At 43.2% G+C, this 27,120-nt stretch overlaps 1 protein-coding gene across 5 annotated transcripts in view; it reads right to left on the reverse strand.

Annotated features, from left to right (window-relative positions):
* Positions 1-2,565: 2,565 nt before the first annotated feature.
* Positions 2,566-27,120, reverse strand: part of LOC310782787 (kinesin-like protein KIF13B) — a 44,853-nt gene continuing 20,298 nt past the window's right edge. For 2 of the 5 annotated variants that reach the window (XM_083643537.1, XM_083643538.1), the window contains exons 19-42: positions 26,898-27,120; positions 25,875-26,037; positions 25,226-25,372; positions 24,479-24,628; positions 23,975-24,091; positions 21,354-21,527; positions 19,720-19,877; positions 19,431-19,563; positions 18,846-18,992; positions 18,209-18,238; positions 17,902-18,001; positions 16,983-17,109; positions 16,013-16,068; positions 15,809-15,927; positions 14,964-15,140; positions 14,235-14,327; positions 13,657-13,809; positions 12,985-13,062; positions 12,219-12,275; positions 11,353-11,446; positions 10,407-10,525; positions 7,177-7,242; positions 5,212-6,754; positions 2,566-4,363 (exon numbers count right to left, since the gene is read on the reverse strand). In XM_083643537.1, coding sequence (XP_083499663.1) covers positions 4,107-4,363; positions 5,212-6,754; positions 7,177-7,242; positions 10,407-10,525; positions 11,353-11,446; positions 12,219-12,275; positions 12,985-13,062; positions 13,657-13,809; positions 14,235-14,327; positions 14,964-15,140; positions 15,809-15,927; positions 16,013-16,068; positions 16,983-17,109; positions 17,902-18,001; positions 18,209-18,238; positions 18,846-18,992; positions 19,431-19,563; positions 19,720-19,877; positions 21,354-21,527; positions 23,975-24,091; positions 24,479-24,628; positions 25,226-25,372; positions 25,875-26,037; positions 26,898-27,120 — 4,481 coding nt within the window. In that variant the 3' untranslated portion in view covers positions 2,566-4,106. The remainder of the gene's footprint in view (positions 4,364-5,211; positions 6,755-7,176; positions 7,243-10,406; positions 10,526-11,352; positions 11,447-12,218; positions 12,276-12,984; positions 13,063-13,656; positions 13,810-14,234; positions 14,328-14,963; positions 15,141-15,808; positions 15,928-16,012; positions 16,069-16,982; positions 17,110-17,901; positions 18,002-18,208; positions 18,239-18,845; positions 18,993-19,430; positions 19,564-19,719; positions 19,878-21,353; positions 21,528-23,974; positions 24,092-24,478; positions 24,629-25,225; positions 25,373-25,874; positions 26,038-26,897) is intronic. The other 3 variants (XM_083643539.1, XM_083643541.1, XM_083643540.1) reach the window with 3 other exon arrangements.

The following is a 27,120-nucleotide window of genomic DNA, read 5'->3' on the forward strand; positions in this document are numbered from 1 at the left end:
ACATGCAGCAGAAACCAGAATCAAACACACATCGAGTGTTGATATTGAAAATCATTTCCAACATTTATTTTGCACCGGGTGTTTTCTTTTCCAAAACCATCTTTGAGCTGAGATCATCTTTGTCTCATAAGCTGGTCGACATAGTGCAGTGTTTCTTAAACATAACGGGCCTGTTTCTGGTGCGTTGTTACTTGTCAAGTATTAGTACATTTTCAATGAGTGCCAGGACAACACTAATAACTTCAAATTTGGCCCCGGGGTGAGAACGTTAAAGAAGCACCTGCCTTCGTGATGGTTTTGGAGAACCAGGGATTTATTTCACAAAGCAAGATTACTCATTAGCCCGCCGTTAACAGTCCCTCATTATGGATGACATTCAATGTTTTTTCATGATGGTTTTCAAAGCTGTGTGGTTAACTTGGGAATCTTGCTTGTAGAAGTATCTCCCAGCCCTGGGCTGACTAGTCTAGTAAAGCTCTTATTTAATTATTCTATCGCTTCAGTGTGTACGAACTACGAAGCGCCGATACAGTGACTCAGTACTGGGATCTGTGTTTCTAAAAGAAAGCGTTGAAAGATAAAAACAAAATATGTATTTATACTCCTTTTTTTAAGTATTGTACAAAAAGAATGATAAGGATATGTTTTGAAATGAATCATGCTTTTATTGTTAAATTAATTATCGTGCTTTTTATTGTTTTCCTCCCTTTTTTATATCATCATTTACACTGTTCCTTTCCCCGTGTGTCATCCCTAATTTGACTGAACAACAGTCTCTTGTTTGTGTCTGATGTAGTAAGCTATTTTATGAAAGATGAACGATAATGCACCTTATTAAAAATAAGTATCGCTGTTGACTACCCTTGAAATGTAACCTTTCCTCCAAGCCTTCCTTGAAATGGCTAATGCCCAATCTATTATTATGTCCAATCTGTTATTATTGGGCTGGTGTGAGCAAACATTTCAGCGCAGTTGCCTCACACACCTCGTATCAAAATCATAGCCCTAATAACGTGCGGTTTCAGCACTTAAAAATGTCATGCCAAACTCCTGACCTAAATCCAGCAGTTTGATGTTGCCCTTCTTATCACAAACGTACATACCTCATAGAGAAGGACTTGGAGGAATAGTCCTCCCCTAAATCAAAACTCCAGTCATCAACTCGCACCCATGCCAGTCGAAACTCCATTTAGGTTTTACGAAAACTAAATTGTGATTTACCAAAACTCCCATAGTTCCATCTCAGAATTCTTAATTGTTGAAGTTAATGGACCCACAGAGCTATGGTTTGGCTACAAAGCACCTGGGAGTAAGGAGGAATTTGATGGAGAGGTTATGCTTTTGTTAACTTCAGTAGTTTGGATGAAGGATGAAATGGAAAATGGAGGCTAACTCACTGTACCAACTTCAAAACTAAACTGGAGTTTCGACTCTCACAGGGTTGAGCAGTTTACTGAATGTTCATTTTGGGGTGAACTATTCCTGTAAGACCTTATCCAAATCATACGGGTTCACTGGGAAATTCGGCATACAGATGATCCACAAAGCAGTACATAATTGATCGAACTTTCAGGAACTTTGCAGGAATAATGGGCAAACCAGTTCTAAATGTTGAAGGATTTTCCTATGGAGTTTGGTGTGACTTTCTCTCCTATACAAAAAGAATGGCGTATGTTAGAGCTGGTGAAATCAGATAAATGCGTCAGAAAGAGTGCATTGTGACAGAATCCAGGCATTACTCAGTATAAGACTCTTGTGAATGATTTGCCTTCAAACCTGAGAGATGCTAAAAGAGTTATTCCAGCAGTATTTTATGTGGGCTTTTGAGTACGATGGAAATGTTGATTTGTGACTGGGGGGAAAAAAGTGGCCCTGAGGTACTTATGATGTAAATGGGATTCTTTGTTTTCTCCTAGAAATAAAATGAACAAATGACTAACCTGAGATGGACTGAAAGCCGATACAGGCTGAATCTGAAGAAAGATTTCTCCAGACTCCCACCCGATGATGTGCTTACGCCAGTGGTAGTGCTTACTCTGAAGGGGTGTCCTCTTGTGGTGTGTCAGGGTCAACAATGTCTACATGTCCTTCTGTATCCCCAGTGAAACACCATCCACTTCATCCCGATATAGCTCCGAAAAAGAAGACTGAATGCTGTTGTATCAATCTCAAATCTAGTTATGTTCAGAATTACTGTATTGCCCATTTCAGAATTTAGTGCCTTTTTTGGACAGTAGACTGTTCTGTAATTAAGATGTAGTATATATACATTTTTTTGTACAGTTTCTTTGTTCATTTTTTTAACTTGTGTTTATTTTAGTATGATATATATAATGTACAAGAGAATAAAGCTATATCAACGAGACGGTTTTCTGTTTTTACTATTGTGTAGGTGTAGGCTCAAAATAATCCCTACAAGAATTGAAGCAGTCCCTTCTGAAAGAGGTAAGGAAGGTTATGGAATGAATAAGTGAACAGAAAGTCCACATAAGTATAATAAGGATGCATCTGCAGCAACTTGTAAAAAAAAAAGAATTATTCAAAAACCATAGATATTGCTGACGAGCAGAATAAAGTTTATTAAACATCATTGATATAAAAACAATTTAATTTGCTTTTCCTTATTAACAATATCCGGTCTCCATCCTGAAATAAATAAGCATTCAGTCCGTCAAATCGATCAAGTTGAATGCAGAAGTATAAAACGTCTTATTCTGCTAGACATAAATTAATAGTAATTGCAATGTATAACAAAGAAAAGCCCTCAATTATCCTGATCAGATCCTAAACACATGGTGCATACAGTGTTCTCCAATGTTTTTACTCCCCAATCAAAAACCATTCAAAAACTGCCACTCATCTTCTCAAACCTATTAATAATGAATCCCCTCCCAATCACTCTTAACACACTTGGTAGATAGCTTTAAAAAAAATCAGTAGAATTTGACAGAAAAATAGATAGAGAATAGATTTTCTAAAAACAGTAGCAGAAATATACTTCGAAGAGTTAAAAATCAGCCCTTGGAACAGTTCATAAACATTCTTCAAACTAGACAACACAGTTGCTATTATATTACTAAGGCACTTTTGCAGAGTAGCCGTAATAATATTTCAAGGCACAAGAATAAAATAACACCACCCAGTTAAACATGATATGAATGGGTGTTACTGTACAGTCATCTTTTAGACTAAAATCTATCCAAACCTGTGCAAAACAGCTGTTGAATACATTTTGAACAGCAGAAAATACAAGCATGTGCGAGTGATTTGTTACCTTTGGAGTCTGTTAAAATGTCTTAAAGGATAACCCGGGGAGCCTCGGGTCGTTCAAATATTTGAAACCCGGCCCAGGTCACAGTGACTCCTTCACAGGTGCAGTGTCAAAGTCAGGAGCGGCGGCACAGTAATATATCACCTTTCCTTTTCTAAATAGCACAGCGTATTAATAGAGAGCTGTGAAAAATGTGCCTTTCCTCATCTGACTCTGGCTCTGAGGCAGCACTGTGTTCCTTCCAGAGGTGACAGATCAAAACTAATCCAACCTACTGGTAGAAATGAGATGTATACACCATTTGAAAAATATTCAATTCATTTCCACATAAGTTATTCATTATGTAGAGATGAAAGTAATTTGCATCTAGAGACCTACAAATTATTCACACTCCCCGATGAGACATTCAATATTCCTCTTTCTTTATATACCAAGTAAAGAATATCAGGTATACAACTTTCTCTCAATATAGATATATAATATTTTGGGATGAAGCCACTAACTGTTAGATCAGATCCAGATCCAGAGAATGACCCTCTGCTGTTATTCTAATGTCCAAGTGTCTCTTTTCAGGTGAGCATGTCCATTTCCTAGAGGGTAGGGCATGTACTTCATCTTGTGTCCCAACCTTGGAGGGCCAGATCCAGCAAAGCCTACAGCAAATCTGCTCAAATAAGCCAGTATATTGGCACTCTGTAGCTGAAACCTCTCCGTATAATCACACCAACCAGCTGGGGAAGGAGTATGGGTGACAGCTGAGTGGATGTAGAGCAATTAGCCTTTTATCTGCACAGAAAAGGAGTTGAGCAGATAGCAAAGCCTACTGTACCATCTCTCAATTGTTCCAGGATTTGCGGTTCTCTCCCTTACTGCTGCTCGACGCTGGCCCGCCCCCCTCGCCCTTGGCCAATGCGGTGAGGGCTGCCAGGTTTGGGCTGGATCCCGATAGGTTGGCGCTACGGCGCTTCTGCTGTTGCTGCTGGCGACGGCGTTTGCTCCCGCCCCGGCTCACCCTATCAGGCCTCACCAGCACCCCATAACCTGGGTTACAGTGGAAGTAGTGCTTGCCGCCCACCGACCCGTCATTCTTCCCTGGAAAGACGAGACATTTTGTAAGGATATTTCTGCGCTGGTAGACAGTACACAGTGCAGAGTGAGAGCAAAGACCAGACATTTTGTAAAGATATTTCTGTGCAGAGTCAGAGGAAGGATGGGATGAAACGCTGCACAATTATTCAAACAAACCATTAATGCGGTAATGGCCTTTCTTGTGTTATGGATATGATGAATTGAGCCGATGTAGATGAGGGAGGGATCAATAGTATCACAAATGAGCTATACTGCCTCCAACGTTAATAGGGTTGGGGTATAGACGGTTTTCACAGAATTGTCAGTCCTGTCCTGACTAGCAAACACTGCAACAGGAAGTGAGCTCGGGTTCAATTTAGAATGTTTATATTGTCAAGTTAAAACCGTCTATAACTATAAGTAATAAAAGTCGAGTGAAGAAACACTGGTGGTTTTAACGGTTTGAGTTTTTCTGGCATTTCTGCCGTTGATAGTCCATAGTCGAGAGAGACAGGAACAACGGGGTGTAGAGAGGGTCGGGATGACGTGTCAAAAGATGGACAGGTTGTAATCGAACCCAGGGTGTCACAAGAACATGGTCTTAGCCATCTGAAGCACTAGGACACCAAAACATTTGCTATGGTTTAAAGGCTGGAGCAAACCAGATAGGTCTTCAATATTGGGCCAAGACTGGCGCTTTTGATTGGTACTCTTCTACTACTACTGCCATAAACACAGGCCACTGAGATTGCCCATCGACAGATTAATAGACCGATATAGCAAAACTTTGATCTTTTTTTGGGCCAAAAGATAAAAGATAGGACTATGGAAAATAGTAGTGAGAATTAGATGAGATAGGCTATACTGCTCACCTGCTGGTACCTCAAGTTCCACTCCCACCCAGACGCCCTCTGCGAAATCCGTAGGTCCCAAATAACGCACCGTGCCACTCTTATTGGACCCCACAGTCACAAACTCCCCTTCTTTCAACCAATCAGGAAGAATGGTAGTAGCGGGCCCGTCCATGTCCTCATCAGAGATTATTTCCAGCCTCTCCATTGGCACAGAGAGGTTGAGTCCCGTCCCCAGGCTGCTGGCCCTGCCCACCTGCCCGAGACTACCTTCGTCCTCGCCCAGGATACGCTGGAAGGACTTGAGGTCGGATGACTTTACTTTCTGGATCTTGAAGGGATTGGCTGCTGAGGAAGGGCTAAGGTTAGGAGGAGATGGAGCTGGGGGGGCTACAGCAGGGACAGGGGCAGGTGCTTCAGGTGGGACTGGAGCTGCGATGGAGGAGGCATCTGTCTCCGAGGCCTTGGAAATGGATGGTTCCTGGGATGAAGTAACCAGAACCGAGTCAGGAGCAGGACCTGGGTCATCGGATAGAACTGCGATCAGGTTTGGATCATGAGAGTTGTCTAAGGCTGCCATGGCCGGTGGTTCTCTCTGGTCTGTGGATGCTGGCTGATCTTGTTCTGGCTGCTGTAACTGTGGAAGATCTGCTAACATTTCCAACTGACATTGACCCATTTCTGCAGATGGTTCTGTTTGGCCATGAAGTTCCGTTGCTTCTGATCCTGTCTTTACCATAGCAGCCTGCTCATGTTGTTGGATCAGAGGTGGTTCTGGTTTGGACTGCTCTGGAAGTGGTGTCTCCACTTGCTCTGGCCGCTTTATTTCACTCTCTGGTATTAATAATGACTCTTCAGATGGCCCAGACTTCTCTGAATATTCTGATCCAAAGAGGTCAAGGGCTGAGTCGAGCTTTTGTTTGGTCTGGCCTGGTGATCCTGATACTCCAACTTGATCAGGCTGTTCTAGCTCCTTCCCCTGGACTGGTACAGACTCATTTGGTTCTCGTTGGCTCTGTGTGGACTCATTTGACTCGGCATTCATTTTGTCAGTTAATGTCGGCTCTTCTTGTGCCACTGTGAAAGGCTCGATCTGAAGATCTGGTTCAGTTTGAGAGCCTGCTGGATTGCAGTGTGGTTCTGACAATGGTGGAGGAGTTTCTGTCAGCAGTGGGTTAGTCCTCTCTGCTGCCTCCTTGCCATTTAAATCCTGTGATGACTCCTGAGGCACTGATTGGTCAGCGGGGACAGATTCTAGACCAACGTTGGATTGTGTATCGATGGAGAGAGGCGGGATTCCCTGCCTCACTGTACTCTCCTCTCCCTCTTCATTTGGCGTTGCCTCGAAGCCCTCCTCTCTGCTGTTGCATGACGGAGGGAGGTCCCAGCTCAGCGTATAGACTTCTGACAGCGTTGCCATAGATAAACTAGTGGACATGTAGCCGCTCGATGCCTCGCTCACCGGGCTGTGGGTGGAGTCTTCTGTATCAGGGATGATTGGCGGTGGGAGGGGCATGGATCTCTCCGTTTGGATCTCTGGAGGGCTAATTTCCTCAGTGGGAACCTGAGGGGGAAACCATGCAAGTATTAGTGACTGGAGGCTGGAGGTGCTGTGAAGTGCTGACTCCGCCCCTCTGAGATGTCCCCAGTCAGCATGTGGTGTTTCAAACAGGCCACCCTGTGGTTTTGATGAGCAAGTACAGGATAATTAGGAAAGCTACTAGAGGATTCAGAGCAGAGTCAAAGAAGAGTTGAGCTTATCTTTCTTCCCTGTTTGATATTCTAAGGCAGACCATGCTCTACTAGACCCAAACAACTGATAAGGTGAGGTGAGCCATGCTACATCAAGGAAGTGCCACTCAAATCTATATGAATTTAATTACAATCGTTTGGAATGGAGTTCTGGTGTCATCTGTTCCTCATCCAATCTGTAAAGAAAACACAATGCTACATAATACAACTATGGCTCTAATTACACAGACTTACTGGCTGCTGGTGTGCGCTCATGTCCTCTTCAACACTGGCTGACTGGACCATGATACGAGGCAAACTCTGGGAGGGGGAGGGAATTTAGAAAACAAAAAACAAATTATTATTATTATTATTATTATTATCTTGTAGTTTGCAGCAATCACGTTGATGTAATTTCAGATGAAACCATTACTAATGAATCTCTCAATTAGCATGGAGAGGTTGTCAAGCAGATTTCAAAGATGTCATGCAATCATGAATGATTCAATGTCATTTCGGTCCAATCCAAATCACACGGGAGATTAAGTAGTATTAATTTAAGCCTGCAGATTCCCAAACCTGCTCATTATACAGTGTGCATGAAGTGCCGATTAGCTGCTGTGATGGAACTAAAAATCTCTGGCTTTAGGATGATAGTAAGGGAGAAACGGAGCCTGTGATAAAAAAATAAAATAAAGTTAATCTGAAAAAGAAGAAAGTGCCAGATACTGCAGTGCACACCAAACCCCTTACTCTGGCAGTCTCTCTGAGTACTAGTGCTAAACTTTGGCCATCTGTTTTAATATTTTAGGGCTGCATAGTTTCTGTAATGTTTTCTAATGATGTATCGGAAGTCTAGTTTCCACAATTAATATACAAAGTAGCAGAGAAATATTTAATTTCACGTAGAACATTAGGCTGTAGTTGAAATTTGTCAAGATGCTCATATGAGATGGAAAAAGTGCAACAAAGTTTTTTGTTGTTTTTGTTTGGAAAAACAATTCCGAAATATGTAGAAGGACCAAACTGACTCCTACTGTATGTTGTCTGTCAGACTCTAAACGTATAAATATAAGGCCAAATGTTATGATTAACAGCTGCAGTGATAGCATATGAATCAGCATGATTGATTTGGCTCCCATGCATCTCTGCCATCACATCCTATGAAGATATGTGACGCTCCCTTCTTCATACTCTGCTGATGAAATTCAAGTGGTTTGATTCAATTCACATTGCTCCGAGCGACATGAGAACCTACATGGACAGTAGGTCTACCCATAGAGAGGAGGTCAAACAGAGCTACCCTCTCATTCTCTGGACCAGGCCAGTATACCTGCAATTCAACACAACAGATCACACAAAGACACAAAGACAGCTGCCTCCTGCACTAAAGCATCTAATAGTGACAAACAGGGGTTTTATTGCTTTTCATTGATCGTACGGTCAAGAAACTATACTGTTGTAGAGAGGTGCTCAGTGGAACTCGGGGTGGTTAGGCTTGAAGAGCACAGAAGAAAAACAAACCCTGGCCCGAGTAATTTCATTGTTTAATTAATTAAGCTGCAATTGATTCATTTGGCCGGACACTTAAAGAACCTAAACGTGCATCATTTGTAGAGTAAAATAAATCTGTCCTTTGTGTTATCTAAAAGTCTTCTGCCCAGGCATTGAGATCAGTGCCAAAGTGTCTTTTGACAATATGCTTTTTATTTCGACGAGTGAAGTGGACTCTTTTGTTTTTCTGTTGACCCTGGTAAACGTCTGGGGCAAACGCAGTGGGGTGGAGCGCTGATCAGGATGGTGCTGGCAAATCATGTTCCACTGAGGCAACAGTTCGCAGCTTGATGGCACAGTTTCCCTGATTAGCGCCCCCCGCTGGTTCAAGGTGCTAATGAGCGAAATCAGCTGATGTAGTGTTAGGTTGGCATGACAAGCTGCAGACTCTCGGGTCTTGATGCCACATGATTAGGAGGTGGAGAAGGGGTGAGGGCAAACAATCAGGGCAACAAGGTTCACCTGCTACTAATTACCCTTCCCCTGTACAATGAATGAATGAATGAATGAATGAATGAATGAATGAATGAATGTATGTATGTATGTATGTATGTATATATGTACAGTATGTATGTATGTACGTATGTATGTATGTATGTATGTATGTATGTATATATGTACAGTATGTATGTATGTACGTATGTATGTATGTATGTATGTATATATGTACAGTATGTATGTATGTACGTACGTACGTATGTATGTATGTATGTATGTCAGTAGAGCTGTTAACACAGAGCCTCTGCTCTGACAACCGACACGTCAGTCACTTCAGAGATTAATTAAATTTACACACAAAGAGAATTCCCTTCTTAACCCGGTTACTCAAGTAACCTGGTTTTGAGTCGACCTACTGTATGAAAATGTCACAACCCGGTTAAGTTGACATTCCAATGAAAAGAAACCCGGTTAAGATGCCCAGATTATTCCAATATTAAACTGGTTACTGCAAAATGTAAACGTCTCCCTACTTTCACTTTTGTACTATTCAGACTAGCACAGCATTATGGGTACATGACATGTTGATGTTAAAAAACAACAACAACAAACAAACACAAACAAACATGGCGGCAATGAGCAGTAGCCTGCATTAGAGCCTAGAACTAGAACTAGAACCTTACTCAAAGATTGGCGGCCAGCCAGCCACATCCTTTTAATACTCTTTAGCTGGACGCATGAACACACACACACACACACACACACACACGCACACACACAGTTCCACTCAAATATTTGGTTGAACTAGTTAATTCATGGCAACTGAATGAATCACAGGATATCAAAGGTGATAGTCAATACGAGGGATCAGCCGAGCAGCATTTTGGTAAACAAACCGCATTTCCGGGTGGAAACGGCAATGGAACCCTATGGAACGAGCCTTGAGTGCTCACTCTAGCCCCAGCTGTGCAGTTTTTTTTTAACTGCGACAGTTCACACAACTTTAAAACGACATGCATATATTATACATCAAACTCTTGAGCTACTTCTGCTCTCACTCTGAATATCTGTGTGTGATGTGAGCGATGTGATGTACAGTTTTTGAGCTATTAACGTTTGTTTGGCACAACTCATACTAGTTACTGTAACTGCTGTGGTTCCGGGTGTTTTGCAGTGATTTGTTGTTGTTGTGACGTCACACTGATTCCTCGTATAGCCAAACACGATAATACGTTTGAAACTACACTATTTTTGCAAACTTTTTAAAACCCCCCATGTAGAGTACTGATGCATTTACAGTATATGATTTATGCCATTTATTGCACGTGTTACCATCCACATAAGCTCAGTTTCCACGGCAACAGAAGAAGAAAAAATGCTGTTCATGTGCAGAGGGGATATTTTGCACATAAACATTAAATCCCTGATAAGACCGTGAGCCCAATGTAAGCTTTCATCCAGAAAGCGGTGTGCGGGCTGAAGGAGCACATTACCTGCTGATGGACAGGTGTCTGGTCTCTCCTATCTTCCTTGCCACCAGGAAGCAGCGACTTGAGCAGCTTGGGCACGGCCTTCACTGGAGAGAGATAAGACGCAGCAAAGCCTGAACACACTGACGGGGTGTATGGTGGGACGACGAGGACAGAGGGAGGACACAGGGACAGAGAGGGAGGACGGGGCGTAGGGAGTGAGGTGTCGGGGAAGTCGATGAGGTGAGATAATGGTTTTGGGGGTCAGGGAGGAAACAGACGAAGAAGAATGTGGGGAAGGAGAAAAGGACAGAAATGAAGAAGCATGTTAGCAAAGGGAAAAGGAAAAAAGTGTGAAACTAGAAAGGCACTGAGTGCGAGCGCATACCAACAGTCCAGTCTGCTATGATATGCAAATGTCCGGGTCTGAGTCGGGTCGGATCCGCTACAAAATCTAATGGGTTCTTCCTTGACCCATGCTACACCCTTCCACAGTTTCATGAAAATCGACCCAGTAGTTGTGTGTGTGTGTGTGTACCTTTGTCAAAAACTTGGAATTTGGAGCCGAATTTGGAGCTATGTTATGCCTGCTTTCCAGCTAGCTAGCATGGCTGGTATCTACGCATTTGTCTGGATGTTTAGTTTCCGCTAATACCAGAAGCGCCGCACGAGCTTAAAAACTGAGAGCGCAAGACCTCGTCGACTTGAACACAGACTGCACCGTGCCATAGGAAACTAGAAGGCCTCTCGGAGAGCGTAGATGTGGCCAATAGTTCAGTCTGCTATGATATGCACATTTCCTGAGTCGGATCAGATCTCTAATTAAGATTGTGAGTGAAAGGACAGACACAAGTTGGCCACCAGTGAAGGCATTAAAAATAGAGGCAACAACATCAGAGGCAGCAAAGAAGGAAGGGGAATTCCAAGCGGGATAAATAATCCATGATGGGACAAAGGCAGTGGGTCGTACCGGTCTCTGGGTGCAGGTTCTGGGACACGGAGCTCGGCAGCGTGCGTCTGGACAGAGGAGACACTGCAGAAAGGTCCTGGTGGCTCTCCCAGCCCTGCACACACAATACACTATATACCGTACTTACACTTTCACAGTAGAGATGAGGAAGCTAGCCAATAACAACAGAGATCCAACAGAACATTGAAATGAAAAATCACCTAATTTGTTGTCATTGGTATTCAAATACCAAAAGCCTTCTGCAGATAGATTATGGCAATTTTGTTTTATTGTCCTAACTATTTTATTGTTATGCTTATATAAGTAATACATGAGGATTGTCTTATTGATAGTTACAGAGTTGCTGAAATGCTGCAACTCTAAACCAAATCTTATCTGCGTCTTAGTCATGCTATTCAGTTTTCTTGCATGTTTAAATGAGGTACAATACAAGAGACATGTCATTTTGAGTCTGAAGCCCATACAAGTTTATACAATTGGATTGCATTGTGGTTAATATAATTAATTAGTAATTAGTTTTCCAGGTTTCTTGTTCAGCCAAGATATGAAATATGAGAAGCATACTGTTTTAAGCAAGAACAGATGGATACTGTGCCTGTACACTCTTTTTTTTGATTTTTCACACAGCAGTAATCTTAGCAAGAGCAAAAGTACTGATACTCCACTCCAGTAACTGAAGCCATATTAGGCCTATATCATGACAAGAGAGGCCTATCATAAGGTGACTGGGGAGAATTCCGTAGATGAGAAATAGATCATAATAAAGTAAACAAATAAATGTGGAAAATGACTGAAAATATATGAATGAGATAGTCAGGAGAGACATGATCTATGTGTTGCTGTTTTTCAGTGAAAAGAAGTCTCACCTTGAAGTCACTGAGCTTGTGAGCAGAGGAGGAGAGATCCAGACTGCTGGCTGACAGCTGGTGGAGGTTAGAGGCAGTATGGATGGAGCCAGTTAGTGAGACAGGTTAACCAGTTAGTAAGACAGGTTAACCAGCTAGTAAGGCAGGTTAACCAGTTAGTAAGACAGGTTAACAGGGGTAAGACAGGGTAACCAGTTAGTAAGACAGGTTAACAGGGGTAAGACAGATTAACAGGAGTAAGACATGTTAATAGTACGAGAAGCGATTCAACGTAATATTTGAGTCTGGGGAGGGACTATGTCTGTACAGTAGGAATGTCTGACCAAGCCGGAGGTACACTGCTGGAAATTGAGCCTGGATCTCTGCGGTGGTAGGCAGGTGCTTTTGCGTCTAGTCTACACTACCCAGACGCCCCCCCCCCCAACACTATTTCTCTATTTTCAAATATATGGCTGTAGAAAATTCACATTGACATTGTTGGAACTGGTGTTCATGAGTGAGTAGGTACGTGCTTGGTGGCAGAACTATACCATCCTGCCACCAACAAAGTAGAGGAACTACTTAACTACTTGCATTGTAAAAATGTTCCTATCATTGTCTTCTTGGTTTATGTAGGGACAATCGGTCTGAAATAAACAAAGATCGTGTGTGTGTGTGTGTGTGTGTGTGTGTGTGTGTGTGTGTGTCAGTGCACGATGAATCAAGTCACAAAGATAAAGTGAATGAGTTCATGTTGGGGTTTTTACAGCAGAGGCCTCTGACTTACCCTGTTGACGTTCGGAGAGCTGAGGCAGCGTCTGGGGGCTTTCCCTTTGACTGCCAGCTGCTCCTTAACTGCCACCTCCTACACACACACACACACACACGTTATCGTCAGCTTACAAAGATGAGCTCAGTAGACCAGAAATGTGTGATATTGTGAGCATTTCAATCGGTTTAATTTACAGAAACACTGTCACTTCCACATTGGCTCTATTTGGATGCTTGATATGACCAGGATTAATTCGCCATTAATTAACTTTTTAATTTAGGAGGGGGTAGAAACAAACTTTCCTATTTTTCGCGTTTATTTCAGATTTTCCCCATTGCTGAAAAATATATAATGCAGGGAGCACTGAGATATATTTGTTGTGGCACAGTAAAATGTCACAAAACAGGTCACAAATTTCAGTTATTCAGATGATGTTGAATTAAACAGATCATGTTCATTAGCATGATTATTTGCTGGTCACCTCACCGATAGAAATCAAAACACTGGATCACATAGAATAAAAATCAAATTATACTATATATACTTTACTATTATATATAGCATCATATCTTCCTTGTATTCACCACCTACGTATCAGGATTCATGATAAATCATTCTAAAAAGTAGTCATTCACATCCCTAGTGTATATACAGTGTGTCATGTGTCATGTGACTGTATTTCCTGACCTGTCTGAGTCGGTCCAGGGTGAGGATGTTCTCCACAGCCAGGACGCTGCGGAGGTATTTCTCGATGGCCGCCTCGCTGTCAGCTGACTGCTCGTCGTCTGCGCTGGCTGCCAGCCTGGCCAGCATCTCCCGGTCCTCTGGACCCTGGATGTCCTGCAGGCAGTAAGGACACCGTGTGTCATGTGTTCTGAGTCTTCATTCACCTTGTTGATCTTTTCTTTTTACAATAATCACCAGGCTCCTTGTACATTATCCTGTTTATTACACAGCTGCTTATCATTCATCATTTACCACTCCATGCCATTTTCTTTTCTTTTTTTTACTTGTTCAACTTTCACCACCCAACGACGAGACAGGTTGGGTCATGAGAGCTCTGTTGCACTATTCTTATATTCTTCAGATCTGTCAGTCAGTCTTTTTTCCCTTTCTTTTTTTCCTTCAGGTTTTGGACAAATATGCGATGATCGCTCACGCATCCAGTATGATGACTTCTGGATTCATCCAATATACAAAATAATGAAGACAAATGATGTTGTGAAGTGTGAAGCCTGTTGTCAAGTGTAAATCCAGTCTCATACCCCCGGGATGTTGGAGACGATCTCAAAGGTCACTCCACAGCCGGGGATGGTGCTGCGCTGGGACATCCTCTTCAACAGGCTCTGGGCAAAACCCTGACACACACACACACACGTGCACGCGCGCACACACACGCACACGATCACGTTTCGGGACATTACCAAAAAATCGACTTTTTCCAAATTGGGGACAGAGCTTTTGTCCCCAATTGGACAAGCTGTCCCCAATTAACTGGTCTGTAATCTGAAAATGTGTCCCAGAAAATAGCCTATGACAAACCACACACAGTCACGTCTCTTTGTTTTGTTCGTTTGTTTTTCAGTTTTTCTCCCAATTGTACTTGGCAAATTCCCCTGGTGTCCTGGTCGTTGCTCCACGCCCTCTGCCGATCTGGGGAGAGCCGCAGACCAGCACATGCTTCCTCCGATACATGTGCCAGCCAGCCGCTTCTTTTCACCTGCCAGCGAGGAGTTTCACCAGCAGGACGTAGCGCGTGGGAGGATCATGCTATTCCCACCAGTTCACCTCCCCCCGAACAGGCCAACCAGAGGAGGCGCTAGTGCAGCGACCAGGACTCGCCAGTTTCCCACCCGCAGACATCGCCAATTGTGTCTGTAGGAACGTCTGAGTGTGTAAATGAGAAAGAGTGAATATGTCCGCCTTTGTGACCGCCTTCCTTTCCTGTCTGTGAACCCATCTTCCCTACGCATCCCGTCTCCCTGCCAGCCCACCTGTCGCCCGGTCAGGTTGACACAGATGCGTTTGCGGAGGACCAGCTGCATGTGGGCAGGGTGGCTGAGCACGACCAAGGTCCGGACCGTCAGGTAAACCCTCTGGTCGGCCGACGCCCCGCGGCTCAGCTGAGAGCACTCGTGCACCGTGGAGTCCCAGGATGCCTCCACCTTCACCTGGGGGGAGCGGAGAGAACAGGGAGGGGGAAAGGGGAACAGAAGCACAGTTTAAAAGGAGTACACTACATTCTTTGGAGAGATTGGCTGGTAAACTTGTGGTTTCCCGAGTTGATCATTCACTCTGGTAACAGTTTTGTGATATTGTACAACTGAACGTACATGTTTTGGTTGATCTCTAGGAAAAATCTTAGGGACAGATAACCATACACAAGATAATATACACCAATTTATATTTATATATATTTATATATATTTGTATATATATATATATGTATATATATATATATATATTACACAATGTACATGATATAGATATACACCCATTTTATTAGGTACACTACACCTGCTTGTTTTTATTCGACCAAGCATTAGAATGGACAGAACGTGCAATCTAAGCTACTTTTATCATGATTGTTGGTGCCAGATGTGGTGGTTCAGCATCTCAGAAACAACAGCATATATACTATGTTATAATGTCAAGTCAACCCCCAGCTGCAATAAGCAATCTCCCTGATACGCTTTGGGAAACTGGGATTTGGCAAGAGAGTAAGAGACCAAGAGAAAAAGAGCGAGAGAGACAGTGAGAAAGAGAGCGAGCAAAAGAGAGGGAGAGCGCGCACAAGAGAGAGCGAGCGAGAGAGAGGTACAAGATGAGACTGCCTCACCTCAGAGTCGTAGTGTTTGACAATGTGAAGGTCAAAGAAATCCTCCTCGTCCTCCTCATTCAGTAATGCGTCCAAGCCTCCCGCCAGGGGGGCTGGCAGATTGGCCTGGAAATCATCAGCTGGAGGGGGAGGGGGGGAGAGAGTGCATTATTTACTGAGAGACTGGAGCATCCAGCCAGATTATGAGCACCACAGACAACGTACCACTGAGGTCCAGGAACAGGACGGGAACATGGGTTTCCATTCCAGGGACAGGAACCCTGCGGAGAAACGGCCCAGTCAGCTCACAGAGGCTCCACATCTATTCTTTCAGACAGCGGCACAGAGGGGTGTGGAGATCCCCGGCCCCAAGAGACACAAGAAGATCATTTCTGCTTTATTAACAGAATATCTGCTCTCGAGCAACACACTTATCCTGAGTCAAGAAGGGGGGGTTGTGAGTGCAAACTTGACTTGAGATTGAAATTATTAATAATTCCTTAATAGACTTCTAATAAGTGTACCTGTCCATCTTTTTTTTTCTTACCTAAGCCCTTTCCAAACCTGAGCAGTTGAGCGAGACATTCATCCTGAACTAAGCTGAGGCAGTCAAGTCCATGCGACTCCAATAGGGTTTTGGTATAAATAGGATTGTGGTATTGCAAGTGGGCCACCAAATCATTTCCAAAACATTACGATCTTAGTCTGTGTGGGGGAGGATGTAATTATTATTACCATTATGAATGAGAATGAATTGTTGATTGATACCATTATTTGATTTGTAATCAATGATTCATTAATTAGCATATTGCAGACAGCCCCTCACTTTCAGTTTCTGATTTCTGTGTGGTGCTGATGGACAGCTCCTTTTATTAGAAAGTGCTCTGAGAACGCATGATTTGGCCTCCGTACTGTTTATGCTCGGATGTGGGCCGCGAAACATTTTGGAGATTTTCAAGTGGTCCATGAGTCAGACAAGGTTGGGAACTGCTGGGAGAGGGACGTGAGAATTTCCACACAAGCTAATTAAAAGCTGGGTGGGGAAGTGAATGGGTAATGCTTTCCTTTCTCTCAGTCTCTAACACACACACACACACACACACACACACACACACACACACACACACACACACACACACACACACACACACACACACACACACACACACACACACACACACACACACACACACACATCTCAGCAGGGGCTCCTGGGATGCCGCTGCCAGCTGAAGGCACCAGGACAGCGTTGCGTTCTTCAGTGAGGGTCAGACGACACTCCAGCAGCTGGGACTCCCTCTCAACATCGTCCTCGGACTTATCTACATGCACACACACACATAAATAAATGAATAAATAAATAAATGAATACACATAGAGGATACACACACACACTTTCAAAATGAGGTGTTGATTACTTTTAAATACAATGTGATGCATTTTCCCATAATCCGATAAAATACTTTATTGCTTTAGAATTGCAAATATTGAATGCTAAATATTAAGGAAGGGCCAGACACATATATCGGGCAACCATTATAATTCATATTTGCCTTATTGTGGCTTGATATTGGCATCAACTCATATTACATTCAGACACACTCATACAGATTCATTAATATCTGTGATTGTTGATTATGACAAATGAGGAAAAACATCAACAGTGCTGCTAAATGATATAGAGCCAAATAAATGTGTTTCCAGGATTTGAGAATATGAAACATTCATCTGTCATGCTGTTTCAAAGTTTGAGGAAATTACATGTTACCATATTGGCAGGAAAATGAATTGGTAACATAGTTTCTGCTTCCATATTAGGGTGTGTGTCCATATAGGGTTTTTCTCTGGCAGAAAAGCACTGGCAAGGTGCTGAGGAGCACTTCATCCCAGCGGCGGCGGCATCAGCGCCTTTCTGAAAAGTGCTCTGAGCGGCCGCACGAAAAACTCTGAGCGCTCTGAAAAAAGACGCCAGGTGCTGCGCTTTTTCTCTAGGCGGTCAGATGAAGCCGCATACGCTCTCTCCTTATTGGCGCTCAGAAAAAAAATGCTATATGGACACTCAGCCTTAGAGTTATATTCAGAACTTCTATATTAGTCAGACCATACAGTTGTACCTGGCTTGGAAACAATCTTCTGTAGGTGCTGGTCCAGGTACTCCTGTCTCTTCGTGAGCATGGCCAGCCACTGTTCCCTCATCCTCTCCAGGTCGACCTCCTACGCACGCACGCACGCGCACACACACACACACACACACACACACACACACACACACACACCTCAGTTGTACGAAAATAGACTACTTGATTTATTTTCCACACTAGGGATGCACAGTCTCTGTTACAAGCAAACTAATTATTCCTGTGGGGAGATTCCTAGCAAGATGTTTATAATTAGCCTCTGACGGAGAGATCATCTACTTACTTGGTAGCTGTCCATTTCCTCATCCCCGCCCTGAAATGTCAAGATGAGAGAGTGAATTGAACTTACTGTTCCCACAAAGATTAGAGATGTTAGGCAATACAAGCTCTGCTATTCATGTCAGAAAGGCCGCCTGGGTGCCCGCCCCTTTATGCTAATCTTACCGAAAGCTCGCGCAATTATTAGTAGCGCTATTATCCGGATTTTCTTCGACCATGCCGACATATTTTCATGCAAATCAAAAATCTGCCGTGAGAGATTACTCAGTGACAGATATTCACGTTCATAGGGCTGGCCCTGCTGTTGCGGTCCAGCCAAAAACTGACAAACAAGTAACAGTTAGTCACCACCCAACAGGAAGTTGTAGCACACTCAAATGAGATAAAACCAGCGCACCCTGAGGAACGATATTCAAAATGTCAGCTGTGTTTACAGTATGCTACCTTCTGTGCTTCATCTCAATACATTTGAAGTCAAATGTGTTTCCCCATTTGAATGCCTTACACTAGGCGACATTTTAAATGAACAGAACATTTTAAAGCAAAAAAAGTGGGGGAATTTCCATTTAGTACCCTTGCCGATGTATTTGTTGAACTGTCCAACCCCATTTCCAGTTAACTACCCCAGTCGGACTTCTCACCCATTGTGACTGGCTGGCTCTGGCGGGACGTGCCTGTCGGACCTTGACGTCTCCTACGGACACAGAGAGGATGGAGGCGGTGATGAGAGGCATGGTGCCCGAGTCCGGCACCGAACGCACCTCCACCTGGATGCGCCGAGACTGACCCTGCACGGGAGGGGCACATGTGTCAGGTCAGGTGACATTCAATTCAATATGTTTCAGATTATTCTCACTTGATACGGCAGCCACATAATCATAGATACACATGTAAAAACTGACTGTAAAGGAAAAGAATAAATAACAAATATTACAGAGCAATGAGTTAGTTAAAGTGCAGAAAGAGAGCAAAACACGGCTCCAAAAGACTGTAGATGGAATTTTCAGCAGTCTTATTGACTACTTTCCTTGTTTTATTATATCTTTTTGTTATTAGTGTTTTATTGGGTTGGATTAAGTTTAATTAGAGCGACGACTTAATTGAATCAAAAGCCTTTGTGCATCAAATACTTTAGATATCTATGCCATTGATGCAAGTGACTCTCAATCGATACTCCAATTCTAACAAAGGAAAAAAAAAAAAAAAACACACATGTATATGAATACCTGTCTGAGCTGGAAGATTCCTCCAGTGCTGATGTCTTTGGCAGGAAGGACTTCTACGGTTGTGAACTCTCCCACGTCGTTCAGCTCCATCACCTGCACCCACACCTCCAGCCTGCGAGTCACCTCACTCCACCTACAGCAAGGAAAAGACTAAACCATCAGAACAGGGCTAAGGGCTAAAAGAGGATTTGAATACCTATGAAAACACAAACAAAACCTGGCTTTTGTTATTCCCAGAGGAATCACGTCCTGGTCTTAGATGAGACTGTGTGTGTTAGTGCGAGCGTACCTCTCTCTGAGGGACCGGGTCTTGGCCTGGATCACCCCCAGGTCCCACAGCGCCAGGTTCCTGCGGTGGTTGGCCTGTTTGTGGCCGTACACCTCGATGGCCACCGCCCCCTCCGCCAAAAACTCCAAAAAGTCCTCTGACACGGTGACTGACAACTCCTGAGGAGGTGAAGACATGAGGAAGACAGACACATTTTCTTTTACTGACAAATTGGGATAGATTTAACAAAGATCTGGGTGGATTGTAGCTGGGTTTGATACCAGTCAATTGATGAGGTGAGCCGAACTCAAATGGGAAACTTAAAATAAAAAGGCAGGTGACCAGTATCTACAGTATGCCTCTGGTTTACTAGGGCAAGGCCATACTTTTACAGGGTTTCTTCTTTCTTGACAATTCTCACTCAAAGCCAGACACCAGAGAACTAAAACTTGAAGCTGTGATGTCATGAAGAATGCAAAATATGGACTCAATCAATGGGCCGGATAGAATTTGTGAAGAAAGAAAAACTAATTTAAAAACACTTTTTTTTATCTGCGCAAGAAAAATGTGACTTACTATTCATGACTTTCACAGCACAACTAATCTTTGAAGCAAGTCTATCTCTTCCACAATCTTTGAATGCTCCAGAGACAGTCTGCACTTCAGCCCATTAAAATGCAGACAGAGGAAGTTGTCATCTTCCAAAGAAAAGAAGAAGAAAAAAACGCTTCAGACCGAAGTTCGATGGTATTCAAGCAATCACGAAAACGAATGAGAAAAATGAATCGAAAATATCGTCCAATTTCCATTTCTGCTCAGCAGCTAGCTAGCATTCGACTATAGTTTGTTTTCCAGTCTGAGCTATTAAGCAACTGCACAGGGGACAGGGAAGTGAGGAAATGACCGGATATCCATCATTCTTTTTTGACCAACTTTGAGAGCTGCTGGTCGGGTAGGCGGGAGCATTTGTAAATTGCGTGAGACAAAACGTCTGTCTTGAGAGACTAAACACGTGCCTGCAAAATTATCAGAAGGAGAGCTGGTAACATCTCACAACCCGTACCATCACTCCAAACCAGGAGGTAGGAGGCTGCAGTGAAGCTGGTCAGGGACATGCACAACAAACAACACCCTCTGCATGACCTACTACCTCCAACACGAGGCAGCTGCACTGCCAAGACACTGAGGAACCAGCACAAGCTGGCTGAACCCAAGGCCAAGACCAACAGGCTGAGAAACTCAACTCTGCAGACTGCAGTTCGACTATATAATGAGACTCTTTAGATGGCCGCACAAATAACAGAAATGGCTACCATGACTGCTACCTGTCCTTGCTGCCGTGAAATATTTTTAACCCTGTAATTGTTTTTGTGTGTAGCCTATCTTTTTATATTTAGTAATTGTGTGATTTGTAAAGTTCTGCAGTTTTTCAGTGGGGTCCTGGCTTCACTGCAAGCATGAATTAATAAAAGAAAATAGACTCTAGAGCACGACTGACTATCCTCAAAAAGGTCATTTATAAGTAAAGGCTTTGAAATAACCGAGGACTTAAAATTGTTTTCCATTGTGATTTTTTTACTTTGATTTTGTTAGTCCTCGTGTGAGGATATAAGCATGTCGTCATTTTGGAAGCAACAGTCTTCGTATGAGTGAACCTTGGTGCTGTCGAAGACCACGGTGCACTGCGGGTCTCTGGAGGCGGAGGAAGGGGTGGAGGGCTCCACCTCCGGGGCGATGAACACCAGCTCCTCCTGCTCCCAGAAGTGATACTGGCAGAAGACAAAGTTGGACAGGTGGCGGGGGAGACCAGACGCCTGGAGGATTTTCACCTGAGTGAGAGGGAGAGGAGAGGAGGTCAGAAACAAACAGAAATTGACCTGGTGAGGTCCATGATAGGTTTCTGCATTGGAAGACCAGACAATCAGCCGTATACTGGCTCTTATAATACTAACACTCGATCCAATGGCCAACCATACAGTATCGCTTTGGAAAATGTCTTGACGTGATTCAAACAGTGCTGCTAAGGTACAGTACAAACCAGGAACCAATCGCTGTGGGCATTAATGTTATTCAATTATGTTTTGTCTTTTTTATTTAATTTTTTCATTAAAATGAGTATCCCAAAAAAACAAAAGAAAAACCTTTGATAGTTTGTAAGATTTAATTTCCCTCATAATGTAGTCTAACGCTCTAAAAAGTTCTAACGTTATCATTTATTTTTACTGTAACAATTCTGACTTAATTTCCAGCATATTGTATAAGTTATCTTACTATCTGCTTGACCAAACAGCAGCTTTATTAATTATAGATCACAGCATGTATCTGGTTTCTGAGGTTTACAGTATGTTTACTTATAGCGCATATACTGTAGCTACAATAACAACTGGATTGATACCGTTTTGCTATAAAAGTAAAGTTGATCTCGTTCCAAAATCGCCATCTGCCAAGTCCAATTTAGTTTGCATTTACGTGCCGTTCTGCTGTATGTTAGGAACCGGTGATAAACAGGGAAACAACACTAACTATTCAGACAGGGAGAGGAAAAATAAAACAATACAGAGACGAACTCACAGCTCCAAAATCCTTTCAAATATTATGATCAATAATCCTGTTGATGCCCAACCTTTTATTTGTGTACACTTCAGAATGCATTTACACTGTCTTGGCTTTGTCCTGAACTCATGAAATAATCTCCACATGGGGAAAGCGCTTGCTGTCTCTATCTATGGTGTCTGACTACAACAAACAACCCAGATATCAATTCGACCCAGAGTTAATTAAACCGGTGGCAGTACAGTGAGATAGAGAGGAGAGGGAAAACAATTATTTGACTGCCTGCCATCCCCCTTACTTAACGAGCTATTTCCCCATTGGCAATACCTTGTTTGGCTATTCAACTGCAGTTCTACTGAACACCTGCTGTATGTAGTCCTACTGAACACCTGCTGTATGTAGTCCTACTGAACACCTGCTGTATGTAGTCCTACTGAACACCTGCTCTATGTAGTTCTACTGAACATCCGCTGTATGTAGTTCTACTGAACACCTGCTGTATGTAGTCCTACTGAACACCTGCTGTATGTAGTTCTACTGAACACCTGCTGTATGTAGTGCTACTGAACACCTGCTGTATGTACAGTAGTTCTACTGAACACCTGCTGTATGTAGTTCTACTGAACACCTGCTGTATGTAGTTCTACTGAACACCTGCTGTATGTAGTCCTACTGAACACCCGCTGTATGTAGTCCTACTGAGTTCTACTGAACACCTGCTGTATGTAGTTCTACTGAACACCTGCTGTATGTACAGTAGTTCTACTGAACACCTGTTGTATGTAGTTCTACTGAACACCTGCTGTATGTAGTCCTACTGAACACCTGCTGTATGTAGTCCTACTGAACACCTGCTGTATGTAGTTCTACTGAACACCTGCTGTATGTAGTCCTACTGAACACCCGCTGTATGTAGTCCTACTGAGTTCTACTGAACACCTGCTGTATGTAGTTCTACTGAACACCTGCTGTATGTAGTTCTACTGAACACCTGCTGTATGTAGTCCTACTGAACACCCGCTGTATGTAGTCCTACTGAGTTCTACTGAACACCTGCTGTATGTAGTTCTACTGAACACCCGCTGTATGTAGTTCTACTGAACACCTGCTGTATGTAGTCCTACTGAACACGCGCTGTATGTAGTCCTACTGAGTTCTACTGAACACCCGCTGTATGTAGTTCTACTGAACACCTGCTGTATGTAGTTCTACTGAACACCTGCTGTATGTAGTCCTACTGAACACCTGCTGTAGAAACCAGACATGGATGTTTAAGGGAAAACGAGGTGGGATTTGGGTGATTAAGTGGAGACTTCCATCACAGAGGCGTTTCTCGATTATTCCCATGGCCAGTTGTACTTGCTCACAGGAATCCTGAAGTTAAATTCAATACCTTTTTAAGACCTTTTCAATATACTAGGCATCTCGCGCTCTCGATACCTAGGCTCGTGTGTGTGTCTGTCTCTTGTATGTGTGTGTGATGTCACAATTTATGAAAAAAATAATATAGAAATATAGAAGATAGATATATTTTAAGACCTCAACGTCACATCAGCGATAGGGGTGTTCATCACGATACAATATTGTATAGATTCTTTGGACAACGATACGATATGTGCTGATATCACAAATTCTGCTACTTTCTTCTGCTAATTCACGGCATGCCTAAGAAAACCCCTAATCACTGTAAACCATGGCCTCTTGGGGCTTATTGCTTAATTACCACACAGTCCAGTTTGCGCTCTTGGGTTTCTCCGTCTGACAGGCTGGATCCTTCCTCCTCCAAGCCCTCCTTGGAGGAAGTACCCCGCCACACCTCCACATGCAGCCGGCCTGCCACCTGCCACACACACAGACACACACAGACACACACACACACACACACACACCCCAACACATCAGACCGTCACCAGCTTTGTTCCATAGTAAAGACAGGGCTGGTAAACTATAGCTGTGGCTGGTCAATCCTTCAATCCTAATAAACACTTTAACAGGAAGTCAATGCGTCTTCTGTTATGTCTTTCCTAGAATCGAGTTTGGCTACCAAGAAATAAAATTACCTGGTGAAATACAGTATCGCATTGCCACCCAGGCCCATTATCATTAGATCCATAAAAGCGTACACACACTTTTCTTTTAAGGCATAGTGGGCGACCTCAAAACTACAATGAATAGTGTTGGTTAAAATGATTAGCTGTCCTGGCAATCTACACTGCCTGGCTCCTACCTCTCCCTTCTGGTTGATGATGGGTACTGCATACTGCAGCTTGACGTCATAGAACAGACAGGCCAGGAAGACGTTGGCCACGCCGATCAGGCTGTGGTTCTCCTGCTCGTCAAAGAACGGGTCGGCACGCTTGAAGTAGGAACGCATCACCTGACGCAGGAAAAAAAGAATAACAACGAGATGATCAATGAATCAATGATCGATTGGTTTGACTGCTCAGCTCTATTTGTGCCAAAGTAAAACTATGTGTTACAAAACCAGTAATGATCAATCAGTTTTTTGTTTAGCTCTCATCAAATGTTTAATTTTATTCAATAAACGGAGATTTGAAAAAAAGGTATGAAAGCAAGCAAGTGCCATCTCTCCACCTACAGACAATGTTATAATTGAATGATAACATTGGATTCATTAATGTAATATAATGTATCTATTTACGGTATTTCATAACTGTGGCATGAAACCCTTATATCTCCTAAATGTACATTTTTCAGGAAAACAGGAAAGGTTTTCAGGTTGAGCGCCATGCATTTTTGTGTTTATCTAATGGGTTTCATAAGCCCAAGAGGTTGGACAATTGTCTCAACCCATACAAGACCATCTAATCCTTCAAACGATGTTGAAACATGAAAATTGCCAATTATTTACATTATATTAATTATTGTCCACCAAACAATTTCACCTCTGCAGATAAAGTAAATCTCAGTAAGCAGATGGATCTGTTTATATGGGATGTCTCTCTGCACTCACGGGGTTGTCTTCGTCATAGTCCTTCCACTCCTGGTAGAGCTCCCTCATGTCCACCAGCCTGTTCTCCATCTTCTCCAGGGCCCAGATCTGCTTCCCTTTCCCCTTACGACGCACCTGAACCGCCGGCTCGCTCAGCACCACGTCACGCTGTGGGGGAGGGGGGCGGGGGGATAAGTGACTAGGGAGTAGGGGTGTACCATATTGCCTCGTTCCAAAAAGGGAAGTGGCTTCAGCAGTGTGGAAGTGGTTTGGTTACAAAAGAGCATGTACAACAAACCACGGTAATATTTGAAGGCATATTTGAATATTTGAAGGCAAACTGTTAGGTTTATGCTGACATATAAAACTAAAAAACGTATTTTGTTGCAATTGTACATAATTGAAATTATTAATACAATATTTTTCAGTATTTTGTCATATTGTCAAGAACATCGTTATTGCAGAAATACCATGAAATATTGTGATATTAGTTTAGGGCCATATCACCCGCCCACCCCTACTAGGGAGGCGTTGGAAAATATACTCAGTCAAGCCCAATAGGATGCCCATACATCTTTGCCTGATGATTTGAGGGAGTGAATGTTATAATGTTGCGTGTTGAATTTTTAAATCTGTGTTTCTCTCTCTCTCTCACACACACACACCCTACCTTCCTGTTAGCGTCCAGGTTGGTGGCAGGTATCTGCAGTGTGACCAGGTACTCTGTTCTCTTGTTGAGCTCCTCGGCGATGAAGCCGGCCTCCTGGGCCAGCTGATTGGCTCTCACTATCTGCTCTCTCAGCCGCCGCAGGCTACGAGTCATCAGCGCCTCTCTGCACACAGACACAGACATAGACACACACACACACACACACACACACAAATGTGTGAAGGATTTGTGTTGTGAATATCACACCTAATACATTTGCACAAAACAAGTGTGCACAAGTTACTGCTGTGGCAACTCATTGGGTTACAGTATGTTTTTGGTGCCGTTTCTTTGTCTGTCAGCAGGATTACGGAAAAAGTACCTGCCAGATTTTCAAGAAACTTTGTGGAAGGGTGTGGCATGGGCCAAGGAAGAAGCCATTACATTTTGGAGCGGAATGAACAAACAATTAATAGCGAATAATAGTGGGCCATGGCGGAGGTCTGCGCTCTCCGAGTGCCCTTGTTATATTTTTGTCAGTATGGAAAAAGAAGACTGGTTATGATCAAAAAATATACGGTACTTCTTTTAGATCTCACATGACTAAACTTAAATATTCATCAGTGCTGAGCTGAACAAAAGGCTGTTAGGTCAGGCTGCGGTTCAGCAGACTAAGCACTACATTCACTAGTTCACAATGCATCCGTTTTCTTCTCCTGTCATTCTCTCTCATACTGTCATTGTCAATGCTCTAACCTCTTGGGCTTCTGAAAACCTTTAAAATCCATTTATATCAAAAATTATATCTAAAAACAAAGCTGTTTTTCTTATTGACAATGACAATATGCAAGTAAAGCACACTATCTTCCCTCACCATACAGGTGTTTAAATTGTCAGCAGTATGCATCCCTTTTATTGCTTTATTGTTTTTATTGATAATTTTCCATTTGATTTTAACGGTTTTCCCTGCTGAATCCGACTAATTTTGCTGCTCCAATGACCACATTTCCCCAGAAGGATCAATAACGTTTCATGTTATTTGACCTGTCCTCGCTCCAGCGGCGCATGCGGTTGTGGGTGCTGGGTGAGGATGTAGCGGCGGGCAGCAGGCCCGTGGTGTCCAGCAGGGGGCAGGGCTTCTCTGGGTGCAGCCGCCTGCGCAGCTGCTGCAGCTCCTGCTCGTACATCTGCCTCTGGCGCTCCAGGGCACAGCGCTTCTCCTCCTCGTGCTGCCTCTCCAGGGTCTGTAACACCGACTGCATGGGGT

The sequence above is a fragment of the Poromitra crassiceps genome (genome assembly GCF_964638095.1).
Source record: "Poromitra crassiceps genome assembly, chromosome: 9".
In the NCBI taxonomy this organism is placed as follows: Eukaryota; Metazoa; Chordata; class Actinopteri; order Beryciformes; family Melamphaidae; genus Poromitra; species Poromitra crassiceps.